At 43.0% G+C, this 16,032-nt stretch overlaps 1 protein-coding gene across 1 annotated transcript in view; it reads left to right on the top strand.

Annotated features, from left to right (window-relative positions):
• Positions 1-16,032, top strand: part of Nostrin (nitric oxide synthase trafficking) — a 61,913-nt gene that overhangs the window by 9,025 nt on the left and 36,856 nt on the right. Inside the window, exons 2-3 of the mRNA XM_028763052.1 lie at positions 1,275-1,360; positions 13,389-13,472. Coding sequence (XP_028618885.1) covers positions 1,275-1,360; positions 13,389-13,472 — 170 coding nt within the window. The remainder of the gene's footprint in view (positions 1-1,274; positions 1,361-13,388; positions 13,473-16,032) is intronic.

The following is a 16,032-nucleotide window of genomic DNA, read 5'->3' as shown; positions in this document are numbered from 1 at the left end:
TCCTTCTTTCCTTCCTTCCTTCCTTTTTCCTTTCTTTCCTCCTCCTCCTCCTCTCCCTCCTCCTTCCTCCTCCTCCCTCTGCCTCTCCTCTTCCCCCTCCCCCTCCTTCTCTTTCCTCCCCCTCCCCTCCCCCCACTCCCACCCTCCTCCTCCTCCTCCTTCTTACTCTTGTTTTTCTTCTTCAGATTTTGGAGTTTTGTGGATGTATATCTAATAAGACACAAGTTTAAACATGAAATTCGTTTGTATTCCTTATAGCACTATACATGAAGCGTTAAAATGATCTCATACAATATTTTTAGCTTGCCCATGTTTTGACTGAGACTCCTCATTTAAAACCAAGTGTGAAATTTCTGTTTATGGTATGGAATCAGAACTCAAAAAGTTCTGGGTTTTTAAGTGTTTTCAATTTCAGATTTTTTCCGACAACCTGTACTGTGTGTCTATCATGTTCATAGAATGGTGGAATTTTTAAGAATGGTAATGTGGTATCCTGTAGACTGTGCTTTTGGCCTTCCTGGGCCAGAAAACCAAATTCCAAGTGACACTGTCGTTGGGTTCTTTGTATTTGACTTAGGAGAGTGTGGTGGCTTAAATGAGGATCATATGTTTGAATGTTTGAGTCCCAGTTGGTGGAGTGTTTAGTATTTTAAAAGGATTGGGAGATTTGGCCTTGAGGGAGGAGGTATGTTACTGGGGTGGGCTTTGAGGTTTCAAAATCCCACATCAGGCCCAGTCTCTCACTCTGTCTCTCTGTCTCTCTTCCTCCCTCCTTCCTTCCTTCCCTCCCTCCCTCCCTTTCCCTCTCCCTTCCCCTCTCTTCTTCTCTCCCTCCCTCCCACTCTCCTTCCCTCCTTCCCTCCTTCCCTTCTTCTCTCCCTCCCTCCCGTTTGTGAAATGTAAGCTCTCAGCTCCAGAGCTTGCCTACCTGCCTCCTGACATGACCTCCCCCTCTGAAACCATAAGCAAGCTCCCAATTAATTAATTTCTCCTTTCTCAGTTGCCTTGGTCATGGTCTTTCTTCACAGCAATAGAACAGTAACTAAGACAGACAGAAACAGACAGGCCAGCTTTAGTTTTTGGAAATGTTCCCTGGTTTTTTTTCTATATCCAGTCAGAGGAGACTTAATATTTAGTTAAGAAATAATCGGAAGACGTACATACCTCTGAGTCATGTAGTCCTTTACAATGGCAGTCATCACTACAGCAGCATTATGGATTATGGGTACTGTCTGTGGAGATGCTCATAATTTTCCTGTTATTTTTTCCCCCAGTACAATAAAGTATACAAGAGCCTGAAGGAGTTTGCTCAAAATGGAGACAATTTCTGCAAGCAGATCATATCCGTTCTCCAGCAAAGGTACAAAATGCACATTTGCAATGAGTAATTCTTCCTCCATAGCTGCAGCAAGCACCACGGCCTGAGGAGTGATCCAAAGCCGTGCTGCATTCCAGAACACAATGTTATAGTCTGGTACTTGAAAGTGGGTTGAAGAATGATACTCCTCTGTGGCACATCTATCGTCTGGGGCCATAAAAATCGAGAAACCACGCAAGGGACTTCTGCTTAGGAAGGCTCAGTCAAGCCTCTCATTCTCCAGCTGAGTTTCTCACCCTTCCGGGAGCCCTCTTAATCTGATGTATACACTCATCATTGTGTTCTTCTCCTGATCTCAGTTGTTAGTTTACGGTTTCCCTCCACTACAAGGACGGGAGTGATGTCTTACTGATCCTATGAGAACTTCTTAGAGCCTGGTCTTTGTTATCAATTTCTGATGAATGAATGTATGGATTCATGGATAAGAAGCCACCATTTTCAGTATCTTCTCTTAATTCTAAGTGTGGCTATGAATAAAGCTGTCCACCGTGCTAAAGTGGGCACATTTAACTCAGGCAATATAGGAGCGGAACAATCTGCTTAAAATTAAAGAACCTGAGAAAGAAGTTGGCTTATAAGGGGGCATTTAGGCCTTTGCTCTATGGTAAATATCTCTATGATAAATATTCTAAACCTGCTTTTTAAAGAGAGATTGCTATTTTGAAAGGAAATAGTTGCAACTTTAAAATACTGTAGGGCTGGCAATGTAGCTCTCTGATGGAGTTCTTCTATAACATGCGTGAGACCATGATTCAGTCCTCAGCATACCACATACACACATGCATATGTGTGCACACGAACATGCATTTACATATGTGTCATACAAAAAAGATATCAGGAGTTAAGAGTATTCTTCATTAGCAAGTCCAGACCAAAGGAGAACTTTAGCTTTATCAGAACAATGTATGGAAGAGCTCAAACAGGTTTTTTATAAAGAAAAATGCAAATTAGTCAAATGGATTAAAAAAGAAAAGTTTATGTGAGAGATGCTTCCTTTCTAACAGTCAATCTGTCTTGATTTCCTGAAAAAAGAAAAGGGCAAGGATACCTGGGACAGTATTTCTCTATAAGGAAACATTTTATTAGCTCTCAAAGGACATTATTTTTAAGTGAGACCTGTTAACTATTCTATAAACCCAACTCTTTCTTAAATAAAAAGTCTCTTCTCTCTGAAAAGCAGGCAGAATCTATATATTGATTGAACATGCAGATGAGCCAGATGGCAGTCATCTGGTCTTGGTTATTTGGTGCTTAAGAGTTCAAAAACAGTGCCAGGTAGACAGCTAGGAAGACAGAAAGCAGAGGATAAAAGCGGCCACATCTAGAGCAGGCTCCTGCGCGAGCTGGCAGGACTGGAGTGCCCACTGCTTCTCTATCCTCTGCATGTTTTCCCTTATCCAGATGTTCAGCTGCTGCTTCACTGTCTTCTGCAGCCAGAGCCTTGGCTTCTTACCTGTGTTTCTCCTGAAGTCCCTTCCTGGGACCAGCATCCTCCCTCCTAATGTGGGAAAGCTTCTGTCTCCACATTCTCAAGGGGCAAACATGCCCAGGAGGAAGGAACTCTTGGGCAATAAAGAGATCTCCCTTTATGATTTTACTTCTTTGTGCACAATATGTAGAATCTGAAAGTCTAGAGGTTGCTGGAAGTCAGTAAAATTGCAAGCACATTTCTGAGTTAAAAACTGCATAGCATAAATGCAAAGAATGGATATAATGCTTAAATAAGATCCTGACCTTGAATAACGCTGAACAGCCAGTCATTCACCTGACAGCCATTTTGTGAAGCTAACTTGGAGCGGTCAAATCATTTTCCCTCAACCAAGATGCCACTACTGAGGTACATTATATTGGCTCCTGATAAATGTTCCTTTGAAGTGACCCTCCTACTTAAGATGCCCAGATTCCCTGGCTTGCTCAGCTGTTTGATTATGCAGTTAACCTGAGGGTTGTATATTCAGAGAACGGTTTTCTGTGAACACACACACTTTATTAATATATGAATAAATTCCTTATAGTGTATTTTTACTTTACATCCTTATGAGTCAGTTAGCAAAGATAGATGCTGTGTCATCCCCTGGACTGGGCCAAGTCTCTCCTCCAAGAGTTATGTGACTTGGAGGTCACTGTCTTATACTGCTGTGCTTGAACTGATGCCACAAAACTAATCCACAAGGATGAGCAATTGCACCTGTGTGTGCACCTGCCACACACCCACTCTTGCTCATTCTATGACTCCAGGAATCACTTCCCTAAGCACATAGAACACAAAAGGCTGGCCCTTGTTTAATGCAATGGTGCTTACCTACAATCCTAGCACTTGAGAGACTGAGGCAGGAAGACGGAAAAGTCAAGGCCAGCCCAGGATATATAGTGAGGTTACATCTCAAGCAAAACAAACGAAACACTAAATAGAGCTCATCACGTGGCTCAGCAGGTTAAGATGCTTGCTGCCAAGCCTACAAGTGGAGCTTCATGCCCAGAATCCAGATGGCGGAAAGAGACAATTGATTTTGGAAGGTTGTCCTCTGACCTACAAATACACTGTGGTACACACACACACACACACACACACACACACACACACGTGTTGGGTGGCAAAATAAGCAACCATGAAAAGCAAAGGAAGGATATTTATTCAGAATGGCCACATGGAGAAGATCAAATACAAGCAAGAACAGCCAGAGACCCACAAGACCACATCCCAGGTTACCCACTTGAAGTTGAGGTCAAGGTGTGGTTTTGCCCATGGCTGACCGGTCACTGCCTCAGCTATAGTCCATTCTGTGAGGTGCTCTTACAAACTGAATTGTCTGAACTAAAAATCCATTTCTAAGGGACAGTCACCCCTTCTGGTTGGTACCAGACTCACAGCTTTTTCTTTTTTCCAGCCTAAGGTTCTAGGGGAAATTGTAATTTCTTTCTTTCTTTTTTTGTTTTCTTTCTTTTTGGGTTTTTTTTTTGTTGTTGTTGTTTTGTTTTTCGAGACAGGGTTTCTCTGTGTAGCCCTGGCTGTCCTGGAACTCACTCGGTAGACCAGGCTGGCCTCGAACTCAGAAATCCACCTACCTCTGCCTCCCAAGTGCTGGGATTAAAGGCGTGCGCCACCACCACCCGGCGAAATTGTAATTTCTTGAGGTCCATTGTTTCAATAGTCTGATAGCCAAAGACAGGGGAACAAGCATCTCTCCATAAATGTCTTCCTTCAGCACCGAGGCCAGGGCTATCCTTCTCCTAAATGTGTGGGTTTATTTTACACAAATCAATAACACATTGTATTTGCATTAGATATAGGTGGGGAGGCCTCATAAGATACTTGAAAAGGCACTCTTGGGATGAGTATAGCAGTCATACAAAACAAGAGTGAGGGACCAGGAGGCAACGAGGCAAACCTAGTGGCCAGCAGCATAATGACAGAAATCATGGCGGCTGGTAAATATTGGCAGATTGGATGAATAAATATGTAAAAGATCAATGAAGTTTATTTTATTGACATAATTATATCACCAGAATAAGGATTTCAGTGTCCCTGGAGGTTTACATTTCCATACACCTTGCTTAGATACAGGTCTGCTCAGTAAGAAGCGTTTGCATTCACGCATGCGCATGCGTAGGAGTGGACTCACAGTGGTTGCAACCCCGGATACCGTCACCTTCTGTAGTTCAGCTACGTCTTGCTTTTAATTGGAGGTGCTAGAAAACTGTGCAGGTTGTTGAAACGAAGTTTTACCTGGATATTCTGTACTTGATGGCCATGCTCAGCTTCTTCTGTCCAAAGAGCTACTGCCATTTCCCTTTCTGTGCAGCCTCGAAGTCCAGTTAAGCCTGAGACCCACAGCAGCTCCTACTATGTTTAAAATCAAAAGTACTCAGGTCCACTTTAGCACAACTGCCAGCCATACTTAAAGTGACAGAGGCATATTTCCAGATACTATGTATGAGAGTTATCTCTCTGCATCACCTAATGTTTAAACCAGCTGTGATGGGAGATCAATTGTTCTGTTTGCACGAGGGCTTGGGAGTAGATTTTCGAATGGACAAGTCACCAGCATGGACATTAAAAACAGAAGGAGGGAGGTAGCAGAGCATGCATGACGCATTGTGATGTTATTAACCAAAGGGATAAAAAGTGAAATAAAATCTTTGCCTCTAGTCATTTTTTAGAATAATCTTCCAACCTCATCTCCCTTGCATATTGAGAACTTCCAGACAAATACTACCATACGAGTCTTAACTGAGCTTCCAACACATATGTGACAGATTGTTGGGTACATCCTCTTCCTACATGTCCCTTAGAACTGCAAATACAGGACGTCCAAAGCAGGTTCATCAGCTTTTCTCCAAAGCAGATACTCCTGCTAGACAAGTGGTTCTCAACCTTCCTAATGCTGCAGCCCATAATACAGCTCCTCATGTTGTACTGTCCCCCAGTTGTGAAATTACACAACTGTAATTTTGCTACTGTTACGAATCATAATATAAATATCTGTGTTTTACGATGGTCATAGGCGACCCTGTAAAAAGGTCAATCAGCCTCCAAAGGGGTCACAACCCATAGTCTGAGAAGTGCTGTGTTAGACTGATATATTTATAAGGCACCTCAAGTGTGCCCGAATTTACCTGACCAAGCCCTGTAGCCAGAGAGTGCCTGTACCCATGATTTTGTCTTCCTCGTCCTTATCTCTCCAGTAAACTCCCTTTCCACCTGGAGATGTGATCTGTCTCTTGATGTGTCTTCCGTCTTGGGTATCTGTCTTGCTACTGTGTAGTTCCCGTGTTTTCTCACGGCACCTGACTGACCAGCACAGATGGAGGCAGAAATTTAATCTGCTCTCATCCTTTGTGTTAAGATGCTCAAAGCCTCCTCCTTTCACAGGAACTCCCGGTTCTAATCCAAGCAGAGTTCTCTCAACTTGCTGGAGGGCCAAGGCCCTGTCCTTCCCTGTCCTTCCCTCTAAAACATCTGTTATGCTGGGAATTTGGAACAGGGAGTCCAAAGTGTAGAAGGTAAACTTATTTACTAGGCCATGACTGATAAAAGACTGGATAGAAACATATCAGGTAAAATCTGGGTAGGGGTTAGAGGAGAATGGGGACCTTTGATGATAATTATTTTATGAGAGATCTTTATGATAGTTGAGAGCAATTACTTGGCCTTGTCTACTAGATCATATGTGTGAGATTGTGTTTGATTAGGTAGGAGATGGCTAGTCCACTGTTTTGTTAGGTAGTAAATTTTATGCTCTCATTTGTTCTGAGACTGGCCATTTAGAGAGAGGCGCCAACGGTTAGGAGTTAGGCTCTAATTAAACATGGGTTAGGCTACATGCTTTAGAGTTCTAACTGACCTAGTCTTGGCTTACTGTCCTGAAACCCTCTGGAGCTTGTACTGTGCACAAGGGCAGCTGGCTGAGTGGGGTGTTCGAGTGTTACAAAGGAGAGACTGCTTTAGTACTTGTGGCCTTTTGTCTCCAAAGTATTTTCTATTGTGACTTTGATCCTGTTTAAAACAAACAAACAAACAAACAAACAAAAAAAAAAACCTTCCAAGACTCCTTTAGAATGAAAGTCAGACCTCAAAGGATTTTACAAAGAACTTGAGATGGAGACTTTGCCTCCGCTTTCTCTCTCCCCACTCCTTACCCTCTCCTGCCTCCTGAATCACTTTCACCTTCCCACAGTATCTCACCACCCACAGAGCCATCACATTATCTCAGGCTGCTGTTGTGTTTCCTGGTAGGTACATCCTCACCTTCTTTGGCTGGTTCTGGTAAATCTACTCTTCGATAGTCAGTGTTTCATTATGGAAGGTCTGCTTTAACTCGGGTCTGAAGTTTCAAGCATCCTCTCAGTCTGGGTGTAGCTATGTAGCACATAGCTCTTACTGCCTTGTTTGTTTTTCTTTCTTCATTTACCATCCGTCATGAATCAGGGCCAAACTGGGGTCTGGTACAGAGCAGGAGGAATTAATAGAGGCCCACTGAGTGAATGGCTGCAGCTGTATGTGACTTGTTTTGTATCCTCAGGCAGTGAGAATCACAAAGATCATGTTGGACAAATTCTGAGAATCAACATATGGATGTCCTTTTCACATTTGCTAACATGGATGTTATTATTTATATTATAGTTGAACAAAAGCTAGAAAAATAAAAATCACAGAAGAGTCTATTTATCTAATATAATTTGTTTATCAGGCACTGTGTTAGATGTATCTAATCTTGGTTGCTAAAGTGGTATGGACGTATCTTTATAGGTCCTGAAGTCATTGGTATACGGAATATGCAAGATGTAGTTATTTGATTTTTACCCAGTAAAAAAGGCGCTCTCAAAATAGGCAGACAAATTTGGGGCTCTGTCAGGCAAGTCCCAACATACTCAGGTGGTATTGATTCACTTTGATTAGAAGGGACACCCATGTCACAAAGCCCAGTAGCTTCTAAACTCTCTGACTGACAGGGTCCATGAGGAATCTATGCAGCTACTCTGGGGTTAAGGAAGAAGAAGGGGTAGGCAGGCTCTGCTTCCCCCTCATTTCTTCTCCCAGTTACTCAGAACAGGTGTGCTGTGCATATGATATGATTGCATTTGAAATGAAATTTGGGTTTCTATCTAAACCCTCTGAAGACTTCCTGTCTTGTCTGTTTAGCCTGACTTCCTCTATCACAGCACTTCATGTTCCTGTGCACTGTGGACACACTGTGCTTGGTAATGAGCAGACTTAAGATCAGAGACTTCTAGCTGCTTAGCTTGAGTGTCACCTGTATCAGCCTGAGCAGCAAGTCCAGCCTAGACATCCAAGAAGCTTTCCCATCTCACAAACTGTTCTTAGGAAGCAGACTTGTAACAACTGATAATAGTGGTGGTTTGAATATGCTTGGCCCAGGGAGTAGCAGTATTAGGAGGTGTGGCCTTGTTGGAGTAGGTGTGACTTGGTTGAAAGAACTGTGGGTGGGGGCTTTGAGACCCTCCTCCTAACCACAAGGAAGCCAGTCTTCTCCTATTTGCCTTTGGAACAAGATGTAGAACTCTCAGCATCTCCAGTGTCAACCCTGCCTAGACACTGCCATGCTCCCACCTTGATGATAATGGACTGAACCTCTGAACCTGTAAGCCAGCCCCAATTAAATGTTGTCCTTTATAAGAGTTGCCTTGGTCATGGTGTCTGTTCACAGCAGTAAAACCCTTAACTAAGACACTGGCCCCCTATTAATTTTTAAGTTGGAGCATAATAATTGCACATATTTATATGTGTAACATAATAATTTGATGTTATATATAGCATGTGATAAATAAAGATAATTAACATTTGCCAAATAGCATATGCTTATCATTTCCTTGTGGGGAAACCTTTTGAAACCTTCCCTTCTAGCTGTCTTAGAAGGACCCTGTCACCTACCATAACTCTAGCATGAAACAAAACATCCACAGCTACTATTCCTGCCTCTCACAACTGTGTCTTCATTGACCACTCTCTGTATTCTCCCACTTTGCCTCCTTAACCCTCTTTGCTAATTTTTGAGAAATAGGTAGAATTTATTTGAGCCTGCATCTGGCTCTTTCTGTAGCCCAGGCTAGATTGTAATTCAGTATGTAGACCAGGTTGGCCTTGAACTCTCGATTCTCTTGTCCTTACCTCTACAGTGCAGGGTTTATGGACATGCTCCAGGGCACACAGCCTCTGGTACTTTTTATGTACACTGAGCTGTGGCTGCCTTTCTAAAAGAAAAGAGATAAGGCTTAAATGGAAAACATCCATATACCCAACCTTAACTGGAAGCTGGTTCTGGTGCAAACTGAGGGGTGACAAACAGTGAGGAAGCACAGTCTACTGAGATTGCTAAAATCCTTAATTCACAGCTACTTCCTTCCAGAAGGAAGGAAGGTCACCTGCTTCCTTCCAGAAGATCTTCATTCCATTGTAACTAACGCTTCATAGACATGGAGGAAGCTAGAGCATTTTAAACAATTATTCTGCATAAATTTGTTAGAGCAGGATCTTCTAAAATGAACATAGTCACCTTTTCTTACAGCCTAACCTGTGCTGCTTCAAAAGTACTAAATCAGAAACCATGTATTTTACATGTCATCTCTGTTTCAAAGGGATGATTTACTTTAAGATCTAAGTCAATCACTAGGTTTTTTTTTTTTTGACTTCTTGGCTGATTTTCATTATTACTAATAAAAATATATTGACCTCCCTTCTTGCTGAGAGGAAACTAGAACGTAAATGGGTTGAAAGTTAATACGCCATTTCCCTCACTCAGAATCTTTAAAAACTCACTGGGCTTTTCCGAGCTAAAGTTACCCACCAGAAGGCGTCTACATGCACCTTATCAATTTCACACATGAAAAGACCATTGCTTGGACAAGACAGCTTCACTCATGTTGGAAATAGTGTCTACAGGGTGGAAGGAAACAGTGAGAGGATGAGATTAAGAACAATGTGCTTCCTGTCTTCCTCCTCATTTATCAAGGGGGAAAAAAAAGCCATGACTTAGTTTGAGATTAGCTCTGTCCCTCCGGATTCCTGTTGCACATGTGGTGCGTTTTGAGTGGGGATTGTGATAAAGCAGCTCCCTTCAAGAGAGTGGTGTGAAACCAGTCTCTGTGCTGCCTGAAGGAAATGCCAAGGTCCAGTCTATTTGGCAGGAAGCCTGCCTGGAAGGAATGAAAGATATCCTTCAGGATGCCTACACATACACACACACACACACACACACACACACACTCACACACACTCACACACACTCACATATATACATACCACACATATATACGCATACACATCATACACTATACACACACACAATCATATATATACATACTACATATATATGCATACACATCATACACTATGCACACACACAATCATATATATACATACTACATATATATGCATACACATCATACACTATACACACACAATCATTTATATGCATACTACATATATACGCATACACATCATACACTATACACACAATCATATATATACATACTACATATATACGCATACACATCATACACTATACACACACACTCACATGTACACATACTGTAGTATATTTATATACATACATTACACATACACACTCACATATATACATACCACACATCTATACACATATATATCACACACTACACACACACTCACATATGCACATACCACACATATATACACATATACATTATACACTATGCACACAAACACATGCACACACTCACATATACACATACCACACATATATACACATACACTACACACACACTCATATATACACACACCACACATATATACACATAAACATCATACACTCTACACATACACATCCTCACATATACGCATACCACATGAATATACACATACACATCATACACTACACACACACACCACAGTGAGTCACAACAGCACAGTTAGTGTTGAAGTGAGCAGTGCTATACAGTTTAAAATGCACTTTGGTCTGACTCCCCTTTTGAGAAGGGAGAGCGGTATGGTTAAGCAGCAGATATTCTGGCTAGACTGCCTAGCTTTGGAAGCCAGCTCTGTCACCTCCTTCTCAGGTGTCCTCAGTAAAGCTTGGGCATGGTGTTCCCTCCTCGAAATGGGAAGACAAATCATGTCCACCTCATGCAAACCATCATAGTTTCAACACAAATAAAATACAAGCCAGAGAGACGACTCAGCAGGTAAAGGGCTCGCTGTCAAGTCCGGCAACCTGAGCTGACTTCTCAGATCCACATGGTGAAAAGACAGCACCAACTCTGTCAAGTTGTCCTCTGACCTCCAAACCTGCTTTGTCATCATCCTGACCTCTCCGCTCCAAGCCTGCTCCTCCCACTCCCCACCCACTAAACAAAGGTAATACATTTTTTAAAGGAAAGAGCTAAAATGCTTACAATGGTGGCTTGCATGGTGTAAGGGCCCAATAAAGTTGGGCAGTGCTATTTTGTGTACAGACAGAGCACAGGTCTGCATAGTCACAAAGTATCTGCATAGTCACAATGAGGATGAACTTCATTGCACAGAGGACATTGTTTTGATCCATAACATGATAGGACTTTTAATCTGGAAATGTACAAGTCTGCCCTGACACTGGTATCCACACAAGAAATTCTGAGTTGGCAAGTAGATCTCCTTAGTTGGGTCTCTACCTTCTTGAGAGAAAGCCTGTGGAAGTTAGGCAACTTGGTACATACTTATAATTCCAGAGTTCAAGAGATGAAGGCAGAACTTGGAACTCAAAGTTACCCTGCACTATGTGTTCTTGGGATCTTGTGAAGATCCTGAGATCTTGGAGAAGGGGTGGGAGAAAGAAGAGAGAGACTATGACTGGTGTTCAAGAGCAGAGATGGCCAGACTCAGAAACTGCCAGATCATCTGATAACAAGCAAAGAGCCTGCCCCTGACACTAAAACCTCATCTTCTTTCCCCTATGAATCTGATGAAGTTGCCAGTGTTAAGGAAAGAAATATTTCCCTGTGGTAGTTGTCTCCCTTTCACTCAGCCTCTGGGACCCTTAGGAGACTCTGTGAGAAGATTCTGGAAGTGAAATGGGATTGCGAGGAGAGCCCTGTCAGCAGCATCTTCACCTAGGAGCCCGTCCAGGGGGACAGTGGTGTAGAGGGCTACGCTCTTCTCTCTGGGCTATCTCCCTTTGGATAGCTCAAGATCCTTTGGATCCATCCCCCTCCTCCTCAAAGAATTACATTTTACTGTTTGTTTTGTGCCCTCACTTTCTATGATAATACTGCGTAAGCTGGGCATGTGCATATCGTGTGCTACTCAGGAGATTAAGGCAGCAGGATCACTCGAAGCTACTACATGGTTGATTCAATCATACTTATTTTATTCTCAGCTTCTATTTAGGGCTTAGAGCAGATGCGATTAGCGACCATTGTGTCCATTACTAGCTGGGCCAGTCTTGACAAGGCTTCCTGTGTAATAGTTCAAGAGACCAGCAGTTTGATGAGATTAAGGTGTCAGCCTGTTGATTCCTTTTGTGGACAGACTTAGGGATGCTGTCTTGTGTCCCCTCTTAGCTTCTGGGAGTTTGCTGACAATGCTTTTGGCCTATAAATCTGCCTCTGATCCCTGATTTCACATTCACAGGCTCTTTCCCCAGGCAGATGCCAATTTTCCCCCATCTATAAGGACACATCAGATCATGTTTGGGCCTCATCTGAACTCGATCATCATCTTCATAGTCTCTAGTTCCAAAGAAGATTCCTATAGCCTGTGTGTGGTGGTCAATATTGATTGCCAACTTGGCAGGACCTAAAATCATGTAGACGGTTCACCTCTGGGCATGACTATGAAGGTGTTTTCAGAGGGCTTTCTGGAGTTAACTGAGGCGAGAAGCTCAAGGAATCATGCACAGTCTCATGGGCTAGGGTTCAGGACCAAATAGCAAGGAGAACATAAGCCGAGCACCAGCAGTCGCTCTACCTGCTTTGTGACTGCAGATGCAGTGTGGCCACCCCCACAGTATGTCCCCACCACAGTGGACTGCACCCTCAAACCATAAACTAAAATCAAGTCTTCTCTGTTGACATTGCACTGCTCACGTATTTTGTTATTGCAAGGATAAAAGTAATTAATACAGTGGAGTTCAGCACACAACCTCTTTGAAGGAAGCACCATCCAACCCATAGCACTGGAAGAAAAAAAAGTTAAATAGTATGCTTTCTCTTTGTGAAATATCCTCTTTGATATTTGAAGGGTTTGCCTGAAGACAAGAGATTCCTTCTGTGAGTAGATCATCTCTTCCTCATGAAGACATTGCATTTTCAGCCTGACCTTTTGTACGAGTGTCAGAGTGCCTGTGTGTGTATGTGTGTTTGAGTATATGTACATGTGTGTGTGTGTGTACATGTGTGAGTATATCTATATGTATCTGTGTGTGAGCCTGTGTGTCTCTGTGCATCTGTATGTCTGTATGTCTATGTCTTTGTCTATGAGTGTTCTTTCTAATTCTGACTAGTATATCCTACTTACCAACAAGCCCTTTGCTCATAGGGCCAACCTGGAGATTAGCTACGCCAAAGGGCTTCAGAAATTGGCAGTCAAGCTCAGCAAAGCACTACAGGGCACAAAGAAAAAGTAAGTACCATTACAAAGGTAAGGCAAAAATCCCATAGGGAAAAAAAATTAAACATAGAAAATGCTCGCTCACAGTTTCCTCCCCCACGCTTGGCAGGTACAGTCTCACCAAGCATGGCTTCTGGATCTTGGGGATTTATTTTGGGCCAGGCACTGCCTCAAATGCTTAGTGGATGTTCCTATTGAATCCTCATAACAACCCTTGAAAGCTCTCATATTTATCCCTCCTTACAGATGAGAACTCCAGGCTGAACAAGTGAAATAAAACTCCCCAACCATGCAGTTAATAGGCTGCCCAGCTAGACTCATCTTGGGGCTTTATGACTCGTGGGCCCACAGTTGGTAGTGCTATTTCATCTTGGAAGCAGTGTTAAGCCAGAAGGTCTTAAAGGCAGGAAGTGTGAATTCGGTATTATCTCTACTTGGTGACCTTTGACCAGGATCTGAGTCTTCCCGTGCCTCCATTTCTTCCTGTACCGGGTTCAGACAGGCTCATCTGTGTATTTGCATGTGTCTGTGGGTTGTGTGGTGACATACAGCCTGAATGATGAATGAAGGGAACTGTGAGAAGCCTTAGCATGTGAGCTGCAAAGGCGTCTGGTTTGCATTCTTCCCAGTAACGCAACATTAAAAAGGGTTCATTGTTGACAACTCGCTATGATGCCTCTCATGTAACAGTGCATGCAGATATGACTCTGCACTTGCAGTGTTCCTTATGGGGCTCCTTGTGATGACAGTGATGAGAGAGGACAGACAGGAGAAAAGAAGCTTCTGGAATTACATTCTCCACTCTTGCTGGGGCACCATTGTGAAAGCAAACTGCTTTGAAACTGCTCTGGTTCTTGCTCTATTTTTATTTATTAGGGTGATGTCTTGGTAGACTACAGAGGAACCAGTTCAGTACCATGGCTGGTTTAGACAGACTTCTGCTTAGATTGCTCATTTTAAACTCTAGACCTGCTATATACCAAATGAGTGGCCTAGGACAATTGTCCTTTGCTTAAATGTCTCTTGAAAATGAAAATGAAGCTGAATGCAGTGGCACTGAGGTAAATTTGCTGAGGCAGGAGAATTGCTATGAGTCTGAGGCCAGCTTAGGTTACACAGGGAACTTCAGGCTAGTATGGGCTATAGTTTGAGACCCTGCCTCATGGAAACATAAATAATAATAAATATAATAAAATCTAAATAAAATCCACTCCCTACAGTTACTGAATTACTGGAATCAACGCAGGTGTGCTTAGCAGGGAACCGGATGAGGAGGGAAATTTCATGAACGGCCCTTTGGAGTTCTAATAATTCAGTTGCTTCCTAGCACTGCAACTCTAGCATTAAAAGAGCTGACATGTTCAGAATGGCCAATGAGCCAGCAGTGATGTGGTGGTATCTAGTGATAAAAGTCGGTTGAGTATTTCTCCATATCAAAATCTGCATTAGATATTTTCACAGATATCCCGATGCATTTTTATTTTACAAGGTCAGTTCAATGAGGCTCAGAGAAGCTGAGTGAGTTTCCCAGGACCACACAGAAAACCTGCAGCCAGGACTATCTGCTTTCAGACCCGGGCTCTGGATTTCTGAGGCCCACACGCAGGATGCATTTCCTGCTAAGCTATCCAGCAGCTGTGCAATCACCTGGGAGCTTCTCTACAGTGAAGTGTCTCTCAGATCCTTATAAAAAACAACTAGGTTTGGTTTAATTTACATGAAATAATAAGCACTTATCTGTTGGTGGAATCAGTGTAGCCCAAGCTGATCTCAAATTCCTTGTGTAACCTGAGACAATCTGATCCTCCTGCTACTACCTCCCAGTGGCTGGGATTACAGGGATGAGTCATGTTGTCCAGCAGCGCTTATTTTAAGTGTAGGGTTGAGCCCAGTCTAACTGATGTGTACACCAGGTAACTGACCATCACCAGAGTCAGACATTTCCAACACACTCCAAGTTGCTTCTTCCTGTTAGCATCCCTGCCCTAACCACCAACAAACAACAACTGAGGCCCTTCATATGAGTCCAAATTAGTTTTATCTTTTCTGTATTTTCCTGTCTCTTGGAAACACACAGTTGGGACTCTCTGGTGCTGCTTTAATTGTAGAAACCCTGCCCTTTGGTCTGGTTTTCTTATTGTCCCAGTGCAAGATGTAGACTAGGCCACTGGAGGCTCACCTCGGATCCATTCCACTTCTGGTTGGAAGGCAGCTTACAGCTTACTCTCTTCCTCCTCCTTAAAATTGGCATGTGCTCTGTCCTGCAGTTAACTAATGTATCTGTCCTGACTTCCGAGGACTCCTTATGGACTCCCTAGAGCTGACTTCTGCTGTGGGAGGAAATAGCGTCAAGCTTCCTGTTCTCCCTAAAGGCCCCCAGGAATATGGCAGTGACCTTTGTGTTTATTAGACACAGGACCAGGGAAGTTCTGAGGCTGTCCTAAAAGTCACCATGGTGCAGGATTTGGGCTCCAATCTCAAGAGCAGTAGGCACGTGTGCCAGGCACTTGAGCTCAAATCCATTGTCACTTACATCCTCAAAGACTTGCTTTATTCATCTATAAGGTGAGGG

Source organism: Grammomys surdaster, unplaced genomic scaffold, assembly GCF_004785775.1.
Source record: "Grammomys surdaster isolate TR1022 unplaced genomic scaffold, NIH_TR_1.0 136, whole genome shotgun sequence".
NCBI classification, from domain to species: domain Eukaryota; kingdom Metazoa; phylum Chordata; class Mammalia; order Rodentia; family Muridae; genus Grammomys; species Grammomys surdaster.
The sequence above is the reverse complement of the archived record's forward strand: the minus strand, read 5'-3'. Positions and strand labels throughout refer to the sequence as shown.